Here is a 23,234-nt window from a genome sequence, read left to right as displayed (position 1 = left end):
TTGTTTCTCCAAGGATCTGAAGGAGATGTTATCCTATCCAAGCTACAAATTTGTCACAGTTTTTAACTTATCGCCTTCTTTTATCTGGAATTGATCCACCAATGTATGGCCTTTGTGACACTGAAGTCACAAGAGCCCACGGTTTTTAGCATTACAAGTCCACGACTTACTTGTGTGCCACTGGGTGACTTAATACTTGTTTCATTACATATATGAAAGTTCCATTTGTTATGTGCTTACAAATTGATCATTAGCTGAATTTCTTTATTTTCAGTTTTCAGTATCCTTTCACATACGTGAGACAAAAGAATGCAAAACTCGGTAATGGTTTAGATGTGTTTCAGGAGAGTCAATTGGAAGAGGCATCTGAACTAATGGATTTGTAATGATAGTTTTTAGTTTTGAATATATGATTTTCAGAGGAAATACTGATTTTCAGAAAATTAAACCATTATATTATTAAAACACAACTGTAGAAGATTACACTATTCTGCTTGATTAACTCTTCCACTGCCTACAGATGGAAAACTTTCCGAGCGGCAAGTTTTTTGTTTGATATGCATCAAAGAATAAAACATGCATGTTTTACTATTTAACTGCTTATCTGAAGTTTGAAATTGGCATACCTTTAAAAGTTTGAAGGGTGTGACAAAAGTTCAAGTTGTCAAATGGTAATACGGGGCTAAAATAAGTTATGTCCAGTAAATGAATATGGCAATGTATGCGACTAAAATAAAGGTTTTATATATATATAGTGTGGCCATAGTTTAGACAGTAATGTCATTATGTCTAGCTTTGATGTCATAAAACTATTTCCACAAACACCCAGTCATGAAGCAATACAACTTACTGCAGAAATTTTTCACAAGATCTCAAAGAGAGAATCAAAATAAAACAGGAACGCCAAGTTCAACTGTTACAACTGACCGGTCAGTTACCTCTTTTTTTGTGAACCTGACGATGACCGAAGAAGGTCGAAACGTTGTTCGCTTTTCTATGTAAAAGTGTTTTCTCAGCCCAAACGAGCCGTTTTTGCATATAAATTTTCTCAACAAGTGGGTTTCTCGTCATCACTGATTAAATTAGGGACGGCCAGCACAGATAGCCCTCGAGTAGCTTTGTGCGAAATTCAAAAACAAAACAACTTGTGTGTATCCGTGTGCTGCAACACATTTATTAAAATAACAAACTATTTTGATTATGTATTACGTTTTGTTTTATTTTTCCATAAAAAAATAATTTCGTAATATAATTAAAAACAAATAAACTGTAATGTATTTATTTCATATCGTCATTGTTCAACATAAAGAAAATAGTTTTATAAGAACCTGTTATCCAAGCCTAATTTTATTTATGAAAGTCAACACAGGACAATCATTCAATTACACAAATGCAAACTAAGGTGGCAGGGGTTTAGTTTAGAGAGAGAAATCTGAAGAATTCTCTCCAACTGGGGTGATCAGGAATGTTGTGGTTCCTCTTCGTTCCCTTTCGTGAAAGATTATTGAAATTAGCAGGGGGTTTTTGTTTTTCTTTTATTTTGACTTTTTTTTTTGGGGGGGGGGGTGATTAAGGAATGAGGTTGGTATCATTCAATTGGGAAGAATTACTGTTTATAAATACCGGACTCATTACGTCATTTCGTGTACTATAAAGCAGCACCCTCAATGGTGAAAAGTTTAATTATGAGATTAAGCGAATTTTGTTTCGAAGAGTTTGCCTATGTAATTGCTCCTCAATATAGTTGTTAGTATATTTCCAAATATTGGAAGTTACATTATACTGTACAAGCAAAATACTTCAATTTACTAGTTTAAGATCAAGATTTTTTTGCTTAATATTTTTATGTAAACTATTTTCTAAGCAAAAAATTCACACAGGTATCTGTTGTGCGCTGTGCCCATCATGAATATCGAAACCTGTGTTTAGCGGTGAGTCTTCAGACAGTGGGAAAGGGTGACTTATGTAAATAATTAGGCTCTTGTATTAGGAATGATATCTGTAAAGAATAAAGAATTTAACAAGGTAGCACAATTTTAGAAACTACTAAAATTGTTTTAGATATCTTAAGTAACTGGTGTTAATTTTGTTATTAACGTAACGCAGTGCAAGTTATTCTAAACATTTTGAAATCTCATGGAACTCGCAGTGATAAAACACACGTGAAAACGGTAGCAATTTGAGGAACGATAAGAAGAGCTAGGCTATTGTTAGTAACAAATGGCAAACGAAATCCGTTCATATTCGTATGTGTTATGGTGATTTTCAAGTGCATGCAACATTAATTAACAGCTAAGTGTGAAATTCCTTTGAGAGAGAAACGGTGCTTGGGAAGAACATTCTGAATTTCAGGCTTACAGCCACAGAACCACTTACACCTTGACCTTGATCACGGGACGCTGCAGTAACATGAGAAAGCGCATGCTTGGCACATATCCAAGGGGGATTAACAACGATAAGCCATCTTGGTCTCCTACTTTTATTTTATTGTTGTTTTACAAGTATATTGTGCAATGCAGTAAACTGCGTGCGACTTTCAATAGCTTTCTTTTTACAACATTAACAAAATAATATATCACATTCAGTTTTATTTTGTTCCTAGCACTAGGTCATCATAAGCTGCGAGTCAGCTACTATAAAAAAATTGTAACAGTTTCATAGCCTAAGCCCATGGATATAATACAATACGCACAAGTATGTAGTTTTTTTTTTCCAACACTAATAGGTAAGACATGATTCAAACTACGTGTAAAAGTAATTTGTTTCATAGCCTGAGCAAATGGATACAAACCAGTTCGTACAAGTATGTAGTTTTAAAATGCTAAGGGGCTAGACATGATCCAAACTACGTGTAAAAGGTTTTTGTTTTGTTTTGAAGAAAACAAACCAAACCAAACCAAAACTACTTACCGATGAATTGTGTTCGTCAAATATGAGTCGTAAATTCGTAAACTTTCATGTTGATCACGATTTGGATAGTGACCACCTCCCAGTTTGGTGTATTTTCAATCTCACCCCCCACTTAAATAAAATCATAGTTAAAGACCAACTGAACTACAACAAAGCTAATTGGCCAGTTTTCCAAACTATATTAAATGAAACCTTACCTCCCGAAGTACTACACATTGCCGCGGACGCATCAGATATAGATGCATACTATCATATCATCTCTGAGTGTCTAAAACATGCAGCCAACAGTTCTATACCGAAACAAAAACACTTCACAACAACCCATTCATGGCAACCACATAAAGACATAATACACTTAATAAAAGACAGACGTATACTCCGCAGACAGTACATTCAAAATCGCAACCCTACACTTAAAACACAGATAAACACAATTAGGAACAAAATACGACATTTAATTTGACAACAAAAACAAGAAAACTGGGACACCTTCTGTTCCGATCTAAATCACAAAACTAATCCTAAACAATTCTGGACACACTTGAAAAGATTTACAAATACAGGAACGACAAACACAGTATATCCACCACTTGAGCTGGATGGAGAAACAGCATACACTAATACAGAAAAAGCCGAGATATTTAAAAAACACCTAGAAAACACGTTCAAGACACATCATGAACCAGACATGAACAGATACTTCTTTAATACAGTTAACAGCTTTATTGATCACAACAGAAGCATTTTTACACCTAAATTTCCAGTCAACACTATTATACACCAAGAAAAAACAAAAGATTGGAGCACTCATCAACTGATTAAACATATCACTGTAACAGAAGTCGTAACTGCTATTAACAACACAAAAAACAAAGCCCCTGGTGAAGATGGTATTTAAGCTATCCTCCTAAAACACGGCACTCGGAGATTATATGAACACCTAACAGCTTTATTTAATCTATCGCTATCAGCAGGATATATCCCCTTTTCTTGGAAGGAAGCAATAATTTTAATGTTCCAGAAAGAAGGAAAGCCAGCGAATAAACCAAACAACTACCGCCCGATTAGCCTAACCAGTTGCATTGGCAAAGTATTAGAAAGGATAATTAGTAATCGTCTGTCAGTATACTCAGAAGAAAATTCAAAATTACCAGAAATTCAAAACGGATTTCGAAAAAAACCGCCAAACTACAGACCACTTGATTCGACTTGCAGAATCAATTACCGACAGCTTCAACAAAAACGAATGTACTGTAGCTTGCTTTCTCGACATTGAGAAAGCTTTTGACACAGTGTGGCATAATGGTTTACGTCACAGATTACATGAAATGGCATTACCCCAGGAAACGATTTGCTGGCTGTCCAACGTCCTGGAAAACAATGTGCAAAGTAAATGTGAATGGGGCCCACTCAGGGCCCTTTTCACCCGAAGCAGGAGTCCCGCAGGGAGGGGTTGTTAGCCCTATTTTATTTATCATGTATGTGAGTAATATGCCTCTGTCGGACCTAAATTTAGGTTTTGCATTACAGTTCGCTGACGATGTGGCAGTCTGGAAAAGTGCCCCCACTCCGTCAATAGCAGCAACGAACCTACAACCAGTTCTAAGTAACATCGAAGAATACTGCCAGAAATACAGAATCAAAATCAATATCCCGAAAACCCAAGTGATATTATTCAGCAGACTGAACAAGCTGAAAAAAGATCCACCAAAGCTCTACATGAATGGATCACTTTTACTGACTGTCACATCTGCTAAATTTCTAGGTCTAACATACGACTCAAAATTAACGTGGTTACCGCACACTAAAAATATAATGAAACGAATCTGGAAAAGAGCAAACTATGCAAGAAGTCTTTCAGGTAAAAAACCAAGGAACATCTCCAGGTAATATACTCAAAATCTACAAAACGTACATTAGACCCGTAATAGAATATGCATCACCTGCCTGAATTAACATAGCGCCCACACATTTACAGAATCTTCAACGAATACAAAATTCAGTTCTAACTTCGGCATATAAAGTACCACAAAGCACTTCATCCACATTTATGCACAAATATGCAAACATAGACACAATATCTGAAAGACTCTTGCATAATTCTCTAAAATATTTCAATAAGAATTGGCATAAGAATAACTTAATGTGTGATCTCGACAGATACCACGTACATGATGTAAATAATCCTAAATACCTCTCCCCTTTTAACATGTATTTAAGAAATGTTATTCAAGCTGGCCACCTTGCACTAGACAATTTATTTTTTTTTATTATTATTACCATTATTGTTACTACAAGTAGTAGAGCATTTCTCTATGGAGAAAAACAACAAGGAGAAAAAAATGCAAAAAAAACCAAAACTTGTGCGTCCATGTATGGACTGTGCCCTGAAATGGGCCTGAGTACGATATTATACTTTTGCTCAGGTCCTAAGCTTAAAAAAAAAAATCCTTACGTCAGACGCTATCAACGTTCGGGAGGGAGGAAAAGGTCTGATGTACCTGACCCTCCTGGGTATTTAACATCGATACCCAAATACCCACACGGTGAAACTCGAACACTTACCGATGAATATATTTAATGTTCTCGTAGAAATTCTAACGTCCAAAGTAATTCACTGACGTGAAATTTATAACGTTTCTGGTCAAATTACGCTACAAAACCCCAAATCGAATTATGTAATTTTCCGATTAATAGACGTTAATTACAGTTTTAGCTTCCAAGGCCTATAGATAGTGACTGTGGCTGTCGATTAATATTATCTTTTCTGCGCATTACTTTTATACAAATCACGCGAATCGCTAAAACCTTTACCAAAGTTCATTTGCAACAATATTCTAGCGCGTTGCTTTTTACTTTCAAGAATTCTCTACAAGTTTCAAGAACAGGCAGGACTTACGCAATACACAGTCAAGAAAATACGTCACATGCAAAAGAAAATTGTACAGAAACAAGTGTAGGCACTAAAATAAATGTGTAACAGTAAATATGTTACAGAACAAATTTACGAGTTTTCTCGGGCAGTGAGTTCAAATATTCCAATCTAGCTGTTGTTAAAGTGCACTATTCTCAGGTGTGCTGATTTTTCATAGAAGAGAGAGATACGGCATAAGTGGAAATACTGTAGAAAATGTGCTGTAGAAGATTTAATCTGAATTTTAATTTAGTTTAAAAAAAAAACAACTTAACAGCAAAGTACATGTCGGTGTACGTGACAAGTGCACTAGGAACTGAGGCCCAGGACATTGCCATCTTAGATAGCAGGAAATCTGGAGAAAGGCTAAAGTACATCTTTAAAAATCTGACATTTTTTTCTTGTAGACTGAAAGAACCAACCACTTCATACATAAATCTATTTTACATCGGAAACAACTCTCCCAAGATGTACTTAATCATTCTATAAGCAAAAACAAAGGGTACAACCTCCAGGTATCCCTGAGCCTGTTGTGTTACTTTCAGCACTGTAGGATGCACTAATACAAACTATACAATTCTGCTACAACACTTCATGGGAAAGTAATCTGCATTCCTGTAAAGGGTTAAAATACGATAATGTACAACTAGCGCAAGAATAATTTACAACAAACTATCGTCGAATAATATTATGAGTGCGGATTTTATCCTTCAGAGAAATCAGTGGGTCCGAGAGTAGTGCACGAACTTTGTTTCTCTGGCTATGAGGAATAATAACCTGTCCTGCTGGAACCACTGTGTTTATCTGCGAATATCTCCATTTATTTGCTAAGACTATTTACGTAGTTCGGAAAGTTAACATTTCCCATTTATTTAACGAAATTAACCTAGTTAACAGTGACTTTGCTATCAAGTGCACACAGTTTCATGTTTGAAAATTAAAATAATAATAATAAATTTTGGAAATCTTCCGAAATTTATACAATTTATCGAAACAGATTTAGTTGGTTCCGTGAAAGTTTTCCTTTTTATATATATAAGCACTAAGTTAACTCAGCGGTATGTAAAATTAACTAAGTGACAATATGTTGTATTACTATATTGCAGAAGGTTTTCCTTTTTCACTTGATAATGTACTTATGGTCAGTGTTACGTTACAGGAATGAAATCATAAAGTTTGTTGTTTTTTTTACGGGTACTTTGCTTTGTGAATAAGAATGTGGTGTCAATAAGTATAGGACACATTCCGAAAAACTGTATACTATAGTAACGTTGTTTCAGTGACAGATCTTTTTGAGTTATTAGGTGAAAATAATTCAATGGCTTGTTTGTTTTGGAATTTCGCACAAAGCTACTCGAGGGCAATCTGTGCTAGCCGTCCCTAATTTAGCAGTGTAAGACTAGAGGGAAGGCAGCTAGTCATCACCACCCACCGCCAACTAGCACAGTACGTTATAATTGATTAACGTCCATTAATCGGAAAATTACAGAATTTGATCAGGAACCTTTATAGATATTGACCATTAAAACCCGTTTAACTTCATTTAATTAACTTTGGATGTTAATATTTGTACGAGGACATTGGATACCTTCGTTGGTAAAAATCAGCTCATAAGCAGCGTTAGGCCAACCGAACTAGCTATCTTAAGCAAGATGTGACAATATCATTTCAGAATTAATTTACTCTTGGATTGTGGATAAAATATTTAGTTCCAGACCCGATTATAAGCCTCAGTATTGTTTATAAGTTCGTAAACAAAATCGATGTAAACCTTCATTTGTAATAACTTTTAGTAATAACCGTTATTATAAACTGTATAAAATATATTTGTGTTAAGATATAAAATTGTGTATGTGAATATTGTTGACAAATATCCTAAATTTAATACATATTAACATTTGGTGTGTGTATGTGTGTTTTTATAGCAAAGCCACATTGGGTTATCTGCTGAACCCACCGATGGGAATCGAACCCTTGATTGTAGCATGGTTAACATTTGGTAACTTCTAAACTGAAATTTGAAATTTCCGGTTATTTGAAATAGTAATACATATCGTACGTAACATAATAAATAGGAGACTCGTCCGAAATAAATTATAATACGTAACAGAGTATGTAGAGACGGAACATGTTCAAATCCACAATGTTTGTTATGCTATCGCAAGATATGTAATCATCAGTGTTATCAAAACTACTGTTCCACCTTGCTACGTCAGAGATGTGACTCCGAAAATGTTTAGAACTTTGAGTGTCAGTGGACTGATGTCATACTTTCATTATTTAGACATGTCTACTGGTCAATCTTGAAAAACAAAGACTGAGTGTTAAATAGCACATTGTTATGAAAGTCCGAGCGTTCATTTTATATATATTTAAATAATGCGGTTGTATTTGTCTGTCCAAACCATTTCTTGTAAATTTCTCAATGAAACGTTACAAATCTCATATCATTAGAATGACTTTTCTTCTAGAAGTCCAATTAGCACATTGACTTTTGAATTCATAATCACATTCCCTGTTTTTGGCTCAGTCAAAATTTTCAATGTAATGAATGTGATACACGATGGCACAATGACGACTGGTTTCGATTTTAACTTTAGTTTTTATAAGCAAAATATTTCACATAAACAACACTTAACCCGTGTACGTTATCCTCGAAACAGAAAAAAAAGAAAATTATACCAAACACAATTTCTTATGGTTCTCTCCACTTTTTTTTTAAGATTTGAAACACGCATGTGCACTTTGTTCAAACCACAACCAAACGTTTCTGAAAATCAGCTTAGTTTGCCTTCACTAGAACATTTACTTTATTTTGCAAAAAATTAGTTTCGATTCGTTTCATAGACTTTATAAACATCTTTTAGTTGTTTTTCTTTACTATAAGTGTTATTCTTTGTTTTATCTCAGTTGTTTTTTTCGACTCATAAAACTGTCATAAACTGACTGCTCATAGTTGTATCATACTCTGTACTCTATTATAAATACAATTACTTTATTGTTTACTTTACGTGTGTTTCTGTTAAATATCAATGTCTACATAAATTTCTCTGACCATGTAAACATTTTTCAAATATTGGTCTAACTCATAATGCCTGTAAGAAAGCATAACCTAAGTGATATCCATGAAAATGATGGAATAATGAAATATTAAAGTATCAGTTGTAACAAATATGGTGGTACATGTAGCTGTTTGATGTTAATGTCAAGTCTGTTTGAACGTAAGTGATTGATGTTTCAGTAGAAATCGATAAAATATACATAATATGCATTTTATTTCTATTAATACATTATACAAATTTTCATATTAATTTGCTGGAAGGAAAGGCGATACTGGGATTACCAAAATCGCCACTTACTATTTCCTTTTTCAGTACTTTATAGAGTTCATTAGATATTGGAGCCAAAAACAGTTGACTCTGCCGCGTAATTTTTCCCTTAGTCCACCTGGTGATTCAGTTGTAAATTTTGGACTTGCAACGCTAAGAGCCAGAATGTCATACCTCGGGGTGAGTAGAGAAAAGAAAGTCCAATTTGTGGCTTTGCGTTATAAAACAACAAATTACTTCCTCCTGCAAGATTTGACAGACAAACTAACCCAGCTTCGTTTTCTAGGTTTGCAATCAACTTACAGCGGGGAAATGATCCCGAATATTCGGACATCTACTTTCACTTCAATCCGAGATTTCAGGAAACCTTTAGAGTGGTACGAAACTCCCGTGCTGGAGAGTGGGGTAAAGAGGAGACATTTGGGGACTCCCCTTTCCATCCCGCAACGCCTTTCTTGGTGGTCATCAGTGCCCAGTCAGATGGATACGAAGTAAGAAATTTTTCAGCTTAATAAAACTTGCACATGTCATATCTCAAAATTGAAAAGATTCTTTAGGAACAAATTCTACCTTGAAGACTGTTCAATTATCTGAACTTTCTTGAGCCTAATAGTATGTATATTTCACTAACAAAACCATAAATTTATTCGAAAAACTCAGAAATGAATTATTTAGGCTAATAGCTTATTATTTACTTTGCCTTTAACATATACAGAATTGAACTATTTTTTCCATGCCAATTTTTGACGGTAAGTGAGTTTTACAAAATTAACACACACTACCGAATAAAGAGTATTTTCTGTATTATAGTAAAACAAAATGTATTTAAATGTTTTAATTTTGTTTCCTTCTCTTAAATAACCGAAATATTCGGTTGTCAACTCGTACCTTAATCAGAAACGATCTTCAACTAACGTGCTATGTAATAAGAAGGTTTTGACTCGCACCTAATACTAGAAATTACCTTGTTCACATTAATAGCTTTGAATAGAAGAGTTACTGGCTTTTGTCGAAGCGTATTATTATATCTGTACGAATTAGTTTCAGTTGAAGCACCCATTAATCTAAAAATAGTTTTGAAGTAGTGTATTTAATTATAATAATTAACGTATACCACTGATTCTCCTGTTGTAATTCTAGGTTGAAGTTGACGGTAACAAGTTCATTGATTTCAACCATCGGGACGGACTTCCTCTCACCAACGTCACTCACCTATCATTCACCGGTGACGTCATCATATACAATATTCAAATCCCCGTGGAAACGCTAGTAAGGACTTTTTAAATCAGAGCTGTGTTAAAGGCTTATGGCCCGCCAAGGCCAGGTGGTTAAGACACTCCCTTCATAATCCTAGGGTCACGGGTTCGAATCCCCGTCACACCAAATATGCTCGCCCTTTCAGCCGTGGGAGCGTTATAATGTATGGTAAAAGAGTAGCCCAAGAGTTGGCTGTGGGTGATAATAAGTAGCTACCTTCCCTCAAGTCTTACACTGCTAAATTAGGGACGGATAGCGCAGATAGCCCTCGTGTAGCTATGCGCGAAATTAAAAAACAAACAATTAAGGCTTATGTAATTTAACATGTATGACATGAAAACTTCTATAGAGTGTATTATTTTATTAATTCATATAGAACACGAAAAAATTGGCAAATAAATATAAAAAGAAGCCTAGATCTATAATATGTATACGGTTTTATGTTTGCTCTTCTTTCTGTTTCAAAAATGTATTTTGCCTTATCACATTATTGACAGTTTGTACATAATAATATTATTATAATTAATATTACACCACCGAATTGATGGTGTTTGTATTATCGTTTATTATATTAAGAGTTCAGCCTGAATTATATTTTTCGTCTTCTACGATTTTTATAATTTATTGCTTTATTTTTATTGAAACGAAATCCTTATAATTCCTTGGACAGAGCGTAAATCGCCTGTTGCTTCCCCTCTCCCGGTGGCTCAGCGGTACGTCGGGTCTTATAACACAAAAATCGGTTTTCGATACCTGTTGGGGCAGAACACAAAGAGCCCATTATGTAGCTTTTTTCTCAACAACAAATAAATCCCATGAAAAAAACAGGTAATGTTTTCTTTGACGTAAACTGTGAAATTGTTGGATGTTATTTTTTCTTTCTTTTTTTTAACCACAAAGTGTTGGTGCTTCTCCAAATGTTTAACGTGAAGAGAGTTTTGTGAATTTGACATTTATTCTTGCATCTATTTATCAATAGCCGAAGCACCTCCGTTGCTCCATACCTGGAAAGACGAAGATAGGGGATATATTTTTCATCCGTGGAAATATTCCAAGTAATGGAGAAAGGTAAGTAACCCAGTTAAAACAAAACAAAAATATATAACTGAACACATGCGTTTATTAGAAGAAAAGAATTTTGGGTGTTAAGTTTAAATCTTTTGCTTGAATTACAGCATGGCATAGCCAGGTAGGTTAAGGCGTTCGACTCGTAATCTGAGGGTCGCGGGTTCGAATCCCCGTCGCACCAAACATGCTCGCCCTTTCAGCTGTGGGGGCGTTATAATGTAACGGTCAATCCCACTATTCGTTAGTAAGAGTAGCCCAAGAGTTGGAGGTGGGTGGTGATGAATAGCTGCCTTCCCTCTAGTCTTACACTGCTAAATTAAGGACGAGTAGCGTCGATAGCCCCCGTGTAGCTTTGCGCGAAATTCAAAACGTCCAGGAATTTAAGTCCAATTATTTAGTTAGAGCACGCAAAACTGAGACAGAGGACAAGAGACAAATTGATATATTAGTGTTTCAAAAGTAAGACAAATTCCAGTGATTTGAAACTAAGATGAATCATTCGGTTAAATCTTAAGACAATAGAAAAGATAGAGTAACGTTTAAAATGTATTAACTTCAAAGAAAGTTACAGGTACATGTAATGTACACTAAATGGCTAAAAGTGTCAGAGAAATTCACCGAACGTTATTCATCCTTTCTGATCAGATGAAATTATCCAAAATAATCACCAATAAGATTCTGGACATTCTGATATTAGCATTATTATGCATTCTATAGAGCTTAAAATACACGAGAGTCTTCCTTCAAAACGGGCCCGGCATGACCATGTGTGTTAAAGCGTGCGACTCGTAATCTGAGGGTCTCGGATTCGCATCCCCGTCGCACCAAACATGCTCGCCTTCCCAGCCGTGGGGGCGCTATAATGTTACCGTCAATCCCACTATTCGTTGGTAAAAGAGTAGCCCAAGAGTTGGCGGTGGGTGGTGATGACTAGCTGCCTTCCCTCTAGTCTTACACTGCTAAATTAGGGACGGCTAGCACAGATAGCCCTCGAGTACCTTTGTGCGAAATTCAAAATAAACAAACAAATCCTTCAAAACTAGTATCATCCACGCTTTTGTGCAGACAACGTATAAAAATAACCCAGCTGAACCACCCATGAGATGGCCTTCCTACCAAAGGTTGTTAAAGGGTGTGGTAGTTCATGATTTCAGCTCAAATATTACAAGTTTTAATACATATATGTCTTCACTATGTTTGATTTACATTTATGTAAGAACATATTTTGTGTATCCAAAAATGTTTTTAGTGCAGAACATTTCTTTTGTGTTAGCACTCCCAAAATGTTAAAATATTTTGAAATGATATTTGTGTCACAAAGCCCTGTAAAGAGTAGTGAAGAATGGACAACTGTTTATATCCTGTGTTTTGCATATACTCTTAAGTAAGCTCAGATAACGTATTGTAGAGCCCACATCGTCAAAGCTACACCTTAAACATGTAGGTGTATATATGATCGGGGGCAAATTGGACAGCCGGGACACTGAGCAAAATCCCGGCGGGCCGATAATCCCTGGGCCAGTGAGGTGATAACCAAGTTTTACTGCCGCAGTGCTACTGAATAACCAACTTTACACATATCTCAACATATATCATCTTGATGTTTGAGTATTTCCCTGAGAAGTTTGTCTCCCAATATACCCTTATATATGACGTAAGAACGATGTGTTATGGGGTTATTGTTTTAATATTTAAAATAATTATTTAATTAAAACATCGGTTTAAAGACAATGATATATATTATATAAATAAATTATATTATTCAGAATAGATTTCATTTTATTTCCTTAATTATATAGAATGATCAACAGTGAATGGTCGAATACAATGATAGCACTAAATTATGAGATTAGAATCAGATCCTACAGTAGCAAAAGAAAGGCGCCTATATAATTATATTTTAATTTTGAAAGAAGGTTTGTTATCAGATGTCATCTATAATGAAATTATACCAGTTGGTTCTAATATGGAATATTTTATGGTTTACATAAATTGTTCCATCAGACCAACAGTGTCAAGTATAGGTACCTTCATTTATAAGTTTGCAGGTTTTTGAGGAGTTTTTTTAATCTCGTGTAACAAATAGATTTACGATAAAAATAGTTTTAAATTTTCTAGTGATGTTTTTTAAAGTAGTTTTTTTACGAACCTGTCTATACTGCCAGTTTTGTGTACAAATTACCGTTAAATGAAGTAACAGAGTTAAGTAGGAATTTAATTTTTCAAATTTTTTATGTTTATAGAGGTATAACAAAACTTGTATTTATAAAATTATTAGAATTTGTCACCAAAGAGTCTATTTTTTAAATAATTGTCATTATGATAGCTTGATGAGGTGTCTATGGGTTCGAGTGTTGCACCATCTTTGGCTAATTTGTTTTTAAGTTATAACGGAGAAAAGTGGATAAAAATTGTTCAGAATAATTTTAAACATAATGAAGATATGTTGAGGATACTTTTGTAGTTTTTAAAAATAAATATGATATTCAATCATTTCAAAATTATCTTAACAAGCAACATAACAATATTAGATTTACAGTTGAAAAACACTCAGCTAACAGCTTACTTTTCTTATATACCAAAACTGCTGATATAGGTAGAAGTTTTAACAGCAGGTGCTATCGGCCCGGCATAACCAGGTAATTAAGGCACTCGACTTGTAATCCGAGGGTCGCAGGCTCGAATCCCGGTCGCACCAAACAAGGCCTGGCATGGCCAAGCGCGTAAGACGTGCGACTCGTAATCCGAGGGTCGCGGGTTCGCGCCCGCGTCGCGCTAAACATGCTCGCCCTCCCAGCCGTGGGGGTGTATAATGTGACGGTCAATCCCACTATTCGTTGGTAAAAGAGTAGCCCAAGAGTTGGCGGTGGGTGGTGATGACTAGCTGCCTTCCCTCTAGTCTTACACTGCTAAATTAGGGACGGCTAGCACAAATAGCCCTCGAGTAGCTTTGTGTGAAATTCAAAAACAAATAAACCAAGTGCTAACATAAGTAATCTTTTACAGAACAGTATATTTAATTAGATATTTTAACTTTTGAATTTTAAAAAAATTCAATTCCTCGATCATACAAATAGTTAGTTCTTTTTTCCCTCATTCCATCATAAAAATTGAATGTGTTATTAGGAATTATTTTAAAGCTTTATACACTCCAAAGAAATAGTTTATTGCATTCTATCATTTATTGGTAATAATTGTAGATAATTAAGGAAGAAAATTAAATATTTTCTAATTAATAAAATTTACTCATATATTATGTTTAGAATTGTCGTTAAACCAATGTTTCATTTAAGTAATTATTTTATATATATATATATAGACATGATTTCTATAGCGCATAGCTCTTAGGTCATACATAAACTTAGACGCCCACGGCGTAACCTTGGCTATGTTAGCTCTTCAGTAAGTTGTCTCACCTCACGTGTTAAGTAGCGTGCGCAAAACATAGAATAAAATTAATTGTCTGTCTTTCGCTTGCTATTTACAGAATTATAATACAAATGTTACTTCAAAACTTTTTGATATCTTGAGGAGTGCGGATAGTAAGGAAATATTGTGCACCAAATAGAAATGTGTGGATACGCATTATTATGGGCCCGGCATGGCCAGTTGGTTAAGGCACTCGATTCGTAATCCCAGAATTGCTGGTTCAAATCCCCGTCACACCAAACATGTTCGCCTTTTCAACTGTGGGGGCGTTATAACGTGACAGTCAATTCAACTATTCGTTGATAAAAGAATAGCTCAAGAGTTGGCAGTGGGTGGTGATGACTAGCTGTCTTCTCTCTAGTCTTAGACTGCTGAATTAGGGACGGCTAGCGCAGATAGCTTTCGTGTAGCTTTGCGCGAAATTCAAACCAACCCACAATATTATTCGTAAATTAAATATTAGCTTAACAGTGTCACAATTGCTTCTAAAATTTTGTTATAAAGAATAATTTTTAGAGTGTAAGTATAACAGATACATAACAATACATTTAACACTATAAAGAAAGTACTGACAAACCTTTAAAACCATTATAGGGCGATGATAAAAATTTAAACAAAGAATACCATTAATTTCGTTGGTTAACAAGTGTATAGCATTAGTGCTAACGATGCGAGTCCAATTTAGTAAAACAAATCTTAAGTCGTAGTAATTGTAACATATTTTGTTCAATATACCACTGTTCAAAAGTTTTTATAACTTCACTAAAGCCGAATTAATATTCTAAATTGTTATTTTTATTTTAACTAATATCAGTTCTCAATTAGAATAAAATTCCACTTTGCACATTAAATTCCACTTTACTGTTTCAACAGTAAAAGATCAGTTGTTTATTGTCATTTTCCTCGACATTTTGTTTTTGTTAGTAAGTTTGTGTTTCGTCCAGAGGCGGCGCAAATGTGGAAATTGAGTGAACAATAACCATCTCAAAACTTGCATCAGTACCCCACTTGATGTATCCAATATGCATGTGTTTTACATATTTTTAAAGTAGAGTTTACACTCAGTTACAGATATTATGATATTGTAACATTTATTTAAGAAAAATGCTTGATCTTGTGGCAGGTTTACTGTTAATATTCAATGTGGATCCAGAAAGGCCGACGACATTGTTTTCCACTTTAATCCGCGACTTTCAGAAGGTTTGGTAGTTTGTAATACTTTATGTGACGAAACGTGGGCAGACGAACAGCGCGAAGAAAAAATGCCCTTTATCGCAAAAAAGGATTTTGCATTATTCATTTGTGTGGATAAAGAAGGGTTTCATTCTTGGGTGAACGGGAAGCATCTTTCGAAATTTGATCACCGACTGGATATGAAAAAAGCATGTACGTTAAGCATTGAAGGAGATGTCAACGTGAAAGATGTGTGGATTAACAGCGCACCCGTAAGAATATTAATCATAATAAAACGTTAAAAATGTTTCGATGTTAGATTCAAAATTAAATAAGTTCCTATTTCGTTACACCTGGTGTTGTTTTATTTAAAATTAAATGTATAAGAATGTAACCTCCAATATGTAGAAACCTTACTTGAGTTACTGAAGTTCCTTAGTTATTAATAGTTGGATTACTATAAAAAAAATCAAGATATTACAATTGAACGAACTTTTCAGTAAAAGTATTTTAATTTTTTAATGTTAGTTCATTTTAACTCGTCTTTATAAGTAGTTTAGTGTTTGTTTGTTTTTAATAAAAATACATCAGTGCAAAATGTGTTAACAGTAAGTAGTTGACGTCATCATTATTTAAACTCCTAACAGTACGTACTTCAGAATGATCGCGCTAATAGTTGAAACGTCATGCTTGTGTTAAAAACAAGTCTTATTCTAACATAAAACCTCAAGTTGAAATAAAAAAAAATGATCGCAAGTATGCTATATTTGAATAATCACACTGTAATACAAACCTACTAGAAATTACCGATGTATTCTCCCAAAAATTGCTCTTAAAATAACTTATTTTCTTAGATCCATCTACCTCCTGATTTTGGTGACGATACACCACGTGATCTTCAAACTAGCACTTTCCAGCGATTTGTTCTTCCGGTACGTTCTTCTGATATATGAAGTCACACGTGAATAAGATTTCCAAAAATTTTGAACAGAGTAAAGTTTATTTAAATATTAAGAAAACACAGAAACCGACAAATAAAATTTTTAAACTGGCAAAAATATCAAAAAATAATGTACATTAATAAATTCGAATGAAAACCAGATAATTTATATCGCTCCCTAGTAGTGGAAGTTAAAAATAAAACTGGAAATAGAATTGTTTTAATAAAGTAAATCGTACCAAGTTTGTTAGTAAGGAATTAACATTTTATTTTATACAATCTATAATTTGGTATAATTTGCTTTGTTTAGTAGTCTTTAATGCAAAACTACTTGTTTAGACTGGTCCTGTTGCTTCCCGCATCCCTTATGGACTTATTCCTGGCTCAGTCGTGGTTATTTCTGGAGTTTGTGACAAAGACCCTTCTCGGTAACTATTGGTTTCCTTTTATCACGTGATTTTTTTTACGTAAAGTGGGATTAATAAAATACGTAATTAAAACCACTATTTATTATTGCAAAAATAAGTGTTTCTGCATGTCCGACCCTTCGTTATGGTTTAAATGGTGTATTAATTTTACTAATCAAATATCACAAGATGCATGTGTAAACCAGCTGAAAAGAGACTAAAATTATTCAAAAACAATAATAAGTTTAGCAGTAGTTTTTATTTCCGTTTGTTTTTGCTTTGAAATTTTAAATTATCTAGATAGGTTTGAAAGTTGTTATATGTATTGAATGAAATACATGATGTAAATCAACTCGGTGTGTTCCCCAAATACAGAAATATTTGAATTATAGGACCATTGATTGCGTGAGATTTTCAGTTCGAAGTTATGTTCATTTAAATAAATTGTGTTATGAAATCGTATATTTGTGACGGTTTGAAATTCTCAGGAATAACATATAGTAGAAAAGTAACTCTCTTCTGCAAGTAGGTAAATACATAATACCGTTTGTACTCGTTCTTCAAAAGCCAAACATTGTTAAATATACATTTGCCCGGAATATTTTACGCATTTACACGTTCTTACCAATACCACAAAACAAAAGTAATGATGGAAAAGATTGATAACTCGCGATTACTTAACTGCTTGAATAATGATGGCCCCATTCAATCTATTCGTATTTCTTATTTAATTAACATGGTAGTTTCGGTTTAATATCTCCCAGGGTAAACCTCGAAAGGCTACCAGGGCACTCAGAAAAACAGTTTCTCATTGCCTGCTCGTGATATGCTCGAAGCTTTTATTTGCATCACTTTTCTGCTATCCAACGGCCATTATCCGACTTATGGACCATCAGTGGTGTGGAGGGAAACAGGGGTACCCCAAGAAAACTCACTTTCAGGCGCCAAATAAACTACGTGACCAGTGATGTCAAACCTAGATGTTAATAAGGCAAGCTGGTAAAAGAATAAGTAATAGTTGGCGTGGTAGTAAACTGGCGCAACGGGATTTTTTTTTCGTGAGGAAACAACAGAAGGGTTAGCTCATGGATAGTCTGTCTTAGTGTGAGTCTTTATCCTCATTAGCAGATGGAAGGATAAATTGTCACAGGGATCGTCTATTACTTTGTTAAACATCGGCGAATAATCGACGAAGGTGTCGGTCTGCAGGGCATTTGGTGAGTTAAATGAAAAATGGTTGGAGGAATAGCAGGAAAGGACGGGGTCATTGGTGGGCTTAAGAGGCGACTAAGACTGGGTAGATTTTCTCCTTTTATAAAGCTAGATCTCAGTTGGCTGGCTGGCTGACATGATAGCTGAGTTATGTGTTTGTAGAATATCTGCCTGAATAGCTTGATGTATAGTTGTGTTTTATCCTTGGGTTTGGAACGGCTGGTGAAAAGCTGTGAAGTAGTTGTGTTAGGTTGCTGATGACTGGTTGGAAGGTAAGGGATCTTGGCGATATGGGACGTCGGATACTTCTGCAACATGGTTTCTCGGCTTTGTAATGAAATGGGTAAAATAAAAATCTGCAGGCATATTGTCTGCGGTTTCTTTAGACACGGTTACGATTTTGATAAATTGGGTCGTCTTTCCAGTAAGCTTGGAGTGGATTTTGTGGATTGCATGAAACTTAGTGTGGAGTTCTTGTTTTGATGATTAACTTTGTTTTAGTTATTATCGGGTGGACGCCACTTAGTAACACGGGAAAAAAATGTTGGATTTTCTTCTTGGGGCAGAACATGTGACATTTGGAACGGAATTCCACGGGTGGAAGATAAAGCTGAAATAGTAGAGGGATGCAATTTGGAGAAAATTTCCGCCCCGTCGTAAAATCTTTGTCTTGGTCGGGTCAATTAAATCCTGTGTTTAAATCTATCGATGAATTGAATCAGCAAGAAATCAAGAAGTAAACCATCTGGGATTACAACAGGGGAACATTGTGTCAGATATGTCTTGCTGTCTCTGTGACTAAACTAGGATTGCAGATCATTAAACCATGTGGCCCAACATGGCCAGGTGGGTTAAGGCGTTCGACTCGTAATCTCTGAGGGTCGTGGGTTCGAATCCCTGTCACACTAAACATGTTCGCCCTTTCAGCTTTGGGGCGTTGATAAAAGAGCAACCCAAAAGTTGACGGTGGATGGTGATAACTATCTGCCTTCCCTCTAGTCTTATACTTTTAAATTAAGGATGGCCAGCCCAGATAGCCCTTGAGTAGCTTTACGCGAAATTCAAAACAAACAATTAAACCATGTACCGGGCCTAAAAGGGGCCCGAGTAAGTGCGGATTACTCTGGTCCTCGTGTACAATGTATAAATACACTTGAAAGATGCAGAAACAAATACAAAGGAAGGAGGAAGAGGTCGACGAAACCTGACCCTCTTGGGTATGTAAACATCAATACCCAAATACCTATGAGAGAGAGAGAGAGAGAATGTGCCACTGAATAATTCAAGTTACTATTCATGCATGTGAACACATGTTATCACTAAACAAAAGTACGAAGGGCGCGCTTGGGAGATCGTCGCTATCGGACGTTATATGAATATAATCATGAAATAAACAAATTGTAGAAAATACTAGCTGGAGAAAAAATTCATTTTTCAAAATCCGTATGCACATTGTTCTGATGGAATTAGAAGAATTTTCGAAACGTCCACAATTAAATGTTTTTATATTACCGTGTTTTTAATATTTATATACAGTAGGTATATATTGCATCAAAAACCTAAGAATTCATTTCATGACAACACCGACATCTATGTGCGGAGTTTTGCTTCTGAATAGCCTGTTCTAGACGGTACTAATTAATTGCATGAACAGATTTGAAGGTTTTTAAATCTGGATACATTTAATTTGAAGTATGGGGAAAAAAATTAATTACCTTAATCCTTAGTTAGTCAAACAGCAAAGTAAAAAACAATATGCAGAGAACATCTCGGTGCTATTTAAATTTTTAGAATATTTTTTATAGATTCTTACGAAGAGAGAGCTATGCCTGTATATTTTTAAGGTCTAAATCTTTTTTTTTCCTCTTAATATATGGAAACATTTTTGTACTTGAATGAAGTGTGATGATATCCTGGTTAATGTATTAACAGCGAGGTAACAAGGAAACAGATGTTATACATGGTAGTTACCCTTCAAAAACTTAATGACTCAAAACGTTTCACGTGTTAGAACTGTCATTATACATTAAAAATTTACACGTTTTCCTTTAAATTATTAAAGCCTATCATTAACAAGTTCAAATTCAAAACGACTCATGAAGATATGTATTTCAATATAATTTAAAAATTATAGCCTATTAAGCTCTAAAACAGCTTGCAAGTTTTTATTGTAACAGTAATTTATTAAACTGATGTGTGCATTTTGATGAAGAAACTAGAGCTTTTTGTGAATATTTTACCCGCATATTTTAACAGCATCGTTGAGCATTGGCAACTGAGGATGCAGTATTTTCAAAGAAGAATGAAAGACTATCAAAACAATATCATATTCAATGACTTTCATAATTTTTCAGATAGTGATATGCCAATTTTTAAGAAACGTTTCCAATGCCTAGAAATAGCTATTATTATTATTATGACTTGCACCTCTGTTATTTCACAAACTGTTTTAAATCATCAGTCGTAATGTAACTTGAGAAAGTTTTTGGAACGACTTTCGCTTCTGAGCTTACTTGTTACATTATTTAATTTACATTCGTGTTTTTTAAAAACAAAGTTTACATTTTCGAATATATAATAGGTAGAATCATATCTTCAACATTTAGAGCAGAATTTTGGCCCGGCATGGCCAAGTGGTTAAGGCACTCGACTCGTTACAGTCAATCCCACTATTCGTTGGTAAAAGAATAGCTCAAGAGTTGGCGGTGGATGGTGATAACTAGCTGCCTTCCCTCTAGTTTTACACTGCTAAATTAGGGACGGCTAGCGCAGATACCCCTCGTGTAGCTTTGCGCGAAATTCAAAACAAGCCAATACAACAGAATTAACAAAATATTTGTTTGAAAATTAATCTATATAAGAATTTGCAACACGATCAGAATTAATAATGAACTTCAGCTTCTGATTTTACATTTAAATCTCTAAACAAATGATCTATCACACTTTCAGTTGATGATTTAAAACTGATCTGAAACCTTGTAACAATATTAAAATATCTTATTTCAACAAGTTAGCACCTATACTTACACCTTCACCTTGTTCTGAAAATTTAAAATATTGTATGTTGTAGGGTTCATTGGAGTAGCCTTAGCTCAGTTGAGTGCTTCTCAGAATATCTTTTGTATTAAAACGTTTACGAAAAAGTGGAAAATGTGTTTTAATATAGAACAAGAAGTTCGTTTTATGTTGCTGTTTTTGTATGTTTTTTACCTTCAGATTTTACATAAATTTGCAATGTGACAACTGCGATGAAGCTGATATCATGTTTCACTACAATCCTCGCTGGGATGATCCTGAGGGAGAAGTTGTTGTACAGAACTCTAGAGACGAAGGATCCTGGGGAGAGGAGGTTCGAATTATAGAGAAGTTTCCTTTTTTCCGAAATAGTCATTTTGACATCCAAATTCTCTGCCAGGCTGACAAGTACCGTGTAGCTGTAAATGGAGTATCCCAAGCTGATTTTCCATACCGTCTCGGGCTGTCTCGTGTGGACCACATTTTGGTGAATGGCGACATTTCCATTTATCGTATACTAGTGCTATAAAAATATTATGATATCATTGGAATTACAGCCATCCTTTAATTATTTTTATTTATACTATGGCTTTCAAATTTGAAGTGTAAAGCAAACCATCAAAATTAATTTTCCTTCCTTTTTTTTTTTCTTTCTTTGCGTAACTTCATTTTTTTCGCAGGTATCACAGGTATTCTAAAATGCAGCTTCAAATTGGTGAAGTAAAAATGCTTTTAAATAGCTCGCTTAGAACTGGCTGTATTTTAGAAGTATGTGTAACATGTTTATTAAAATGTCTTTAATTTTCGGTAACATTACCAAAACGTTTCTAAGGTGGCGCTAGTCTTTATGGTTTATAAATTACATGCATGGGTTTCAGATTATAACAGTATTTAATCATTAATATGATATTTTGTAACTTACTTGAATTGGTGCTTAATATATCAAAATGTAAACAAGATAAAATCACGAAGTGTGCTTCACGTTTTTTTTTGTGAGTGTTTAGTACCAATGTAATTCAAATAGTAAAACATCATATTCTGATCTGTTGTATTTAGTCAGTTAAGAATGGTAGCATAAAATACCCTAGAATGGCTTATGCAATTAGAGGTTGCGGTGCGTTTTGATTTTAATTTTGTTGTTGTGACGAGGTTCAAGATATTAGCATTTAACAATTTAAATTTTCCAATACCCAAGTCTCTCTGAACTAAAGAATGATTCTTCCGTATGTAGTCGTAATTGAAACAAAAAGTTAGGTTTCTGTGTGATATGAAGATACTTATACTTAATCTAATCTGTACATGGAAATGGTTAATAAAGTTTTGCTTCTCACTCCAACCTTCGATTGTTGAATTAATTTAACAAAAACCTACGTTTGTCAACACTCCCAAATTCACGGTGAGTCTCTCCGAATCGCGTATGTTTTCCCAATTCCCGAAATGCTTGATAAATCTCCCAGTCTCTCAAAGAAATTAATAAATAAACACAGAACAAAACTTCTTCAAATTTTTACTGCTTACAAATCAAAAGCACTCGACGAACATGTAGCACACGTTACTGTATCGGATCACGCAACACACAA

General features: G+C 34.7%; 1 protein-coding gene across 2 annotated transcripts in view; it reads left to right on the top strand.

Annotated features, from left to right (window-relative positions):
- The window catches only part of LOC143222912 (galectin-8-like), a 55,970-nt gene extending 32,980 nt beyond the window's left edge, over nt 1-22,990 (top strand). For both annotated transcript variants that reach the window (XM_076450080.1, XM_076450081.1), the window contains exons 3-9: nt 9,440-9,644; nt 10,294-10,422; nt 11,390-11,478; nt 16,031-16,352; nt 16,935-17,012; nt 17,360-17,448; nt 21,856-22,990. In XM_076450080.1, the coding sequence (XP_076306195.1) occupies nt 9,440-9,644; nt 10,294-10,422; nt 11,390-11,478; nt 16,031-16,352; nt 16,935-17,012; nt 17,360-17,448; nt 21,856-22,183 (1,240 nt within the window). In that variant the 3' untranslated portion in view covers nt 22,184-22,990. The remainder of the gene's footprint in view (nt 1-9,439; nt 9,645-10,293; nt 10,423-11,389; nt 11,479-16,030; nt 16,353-16,934; nt 17,013-17,359; nt 17,449-21,855) is intronic.
- Nucleotides 22,991-23,234: the final 244 nt, after the last annotated feature.

This window comes from Tachypleus tridentatus, chromosome 8 (genome assembly GCF_004210375.1).
Source record: "Tachypleus tridentatus isolate NWPU-2018 chromosome 8, ASM421037v1, whole genome shotgun sequence".
Lineage (NCBI taxonomy): Eukaryota > Metazoa > Arthropoda > Merostomata > Xiphosura > Limulidae > Tachypleus > Tachypleus tridentatus.
The sequence above is the reverse complement of the archived record's forward strand: the minus strand, read 5'-3'. Positions and strand labels throughout refer to the sequence as shown.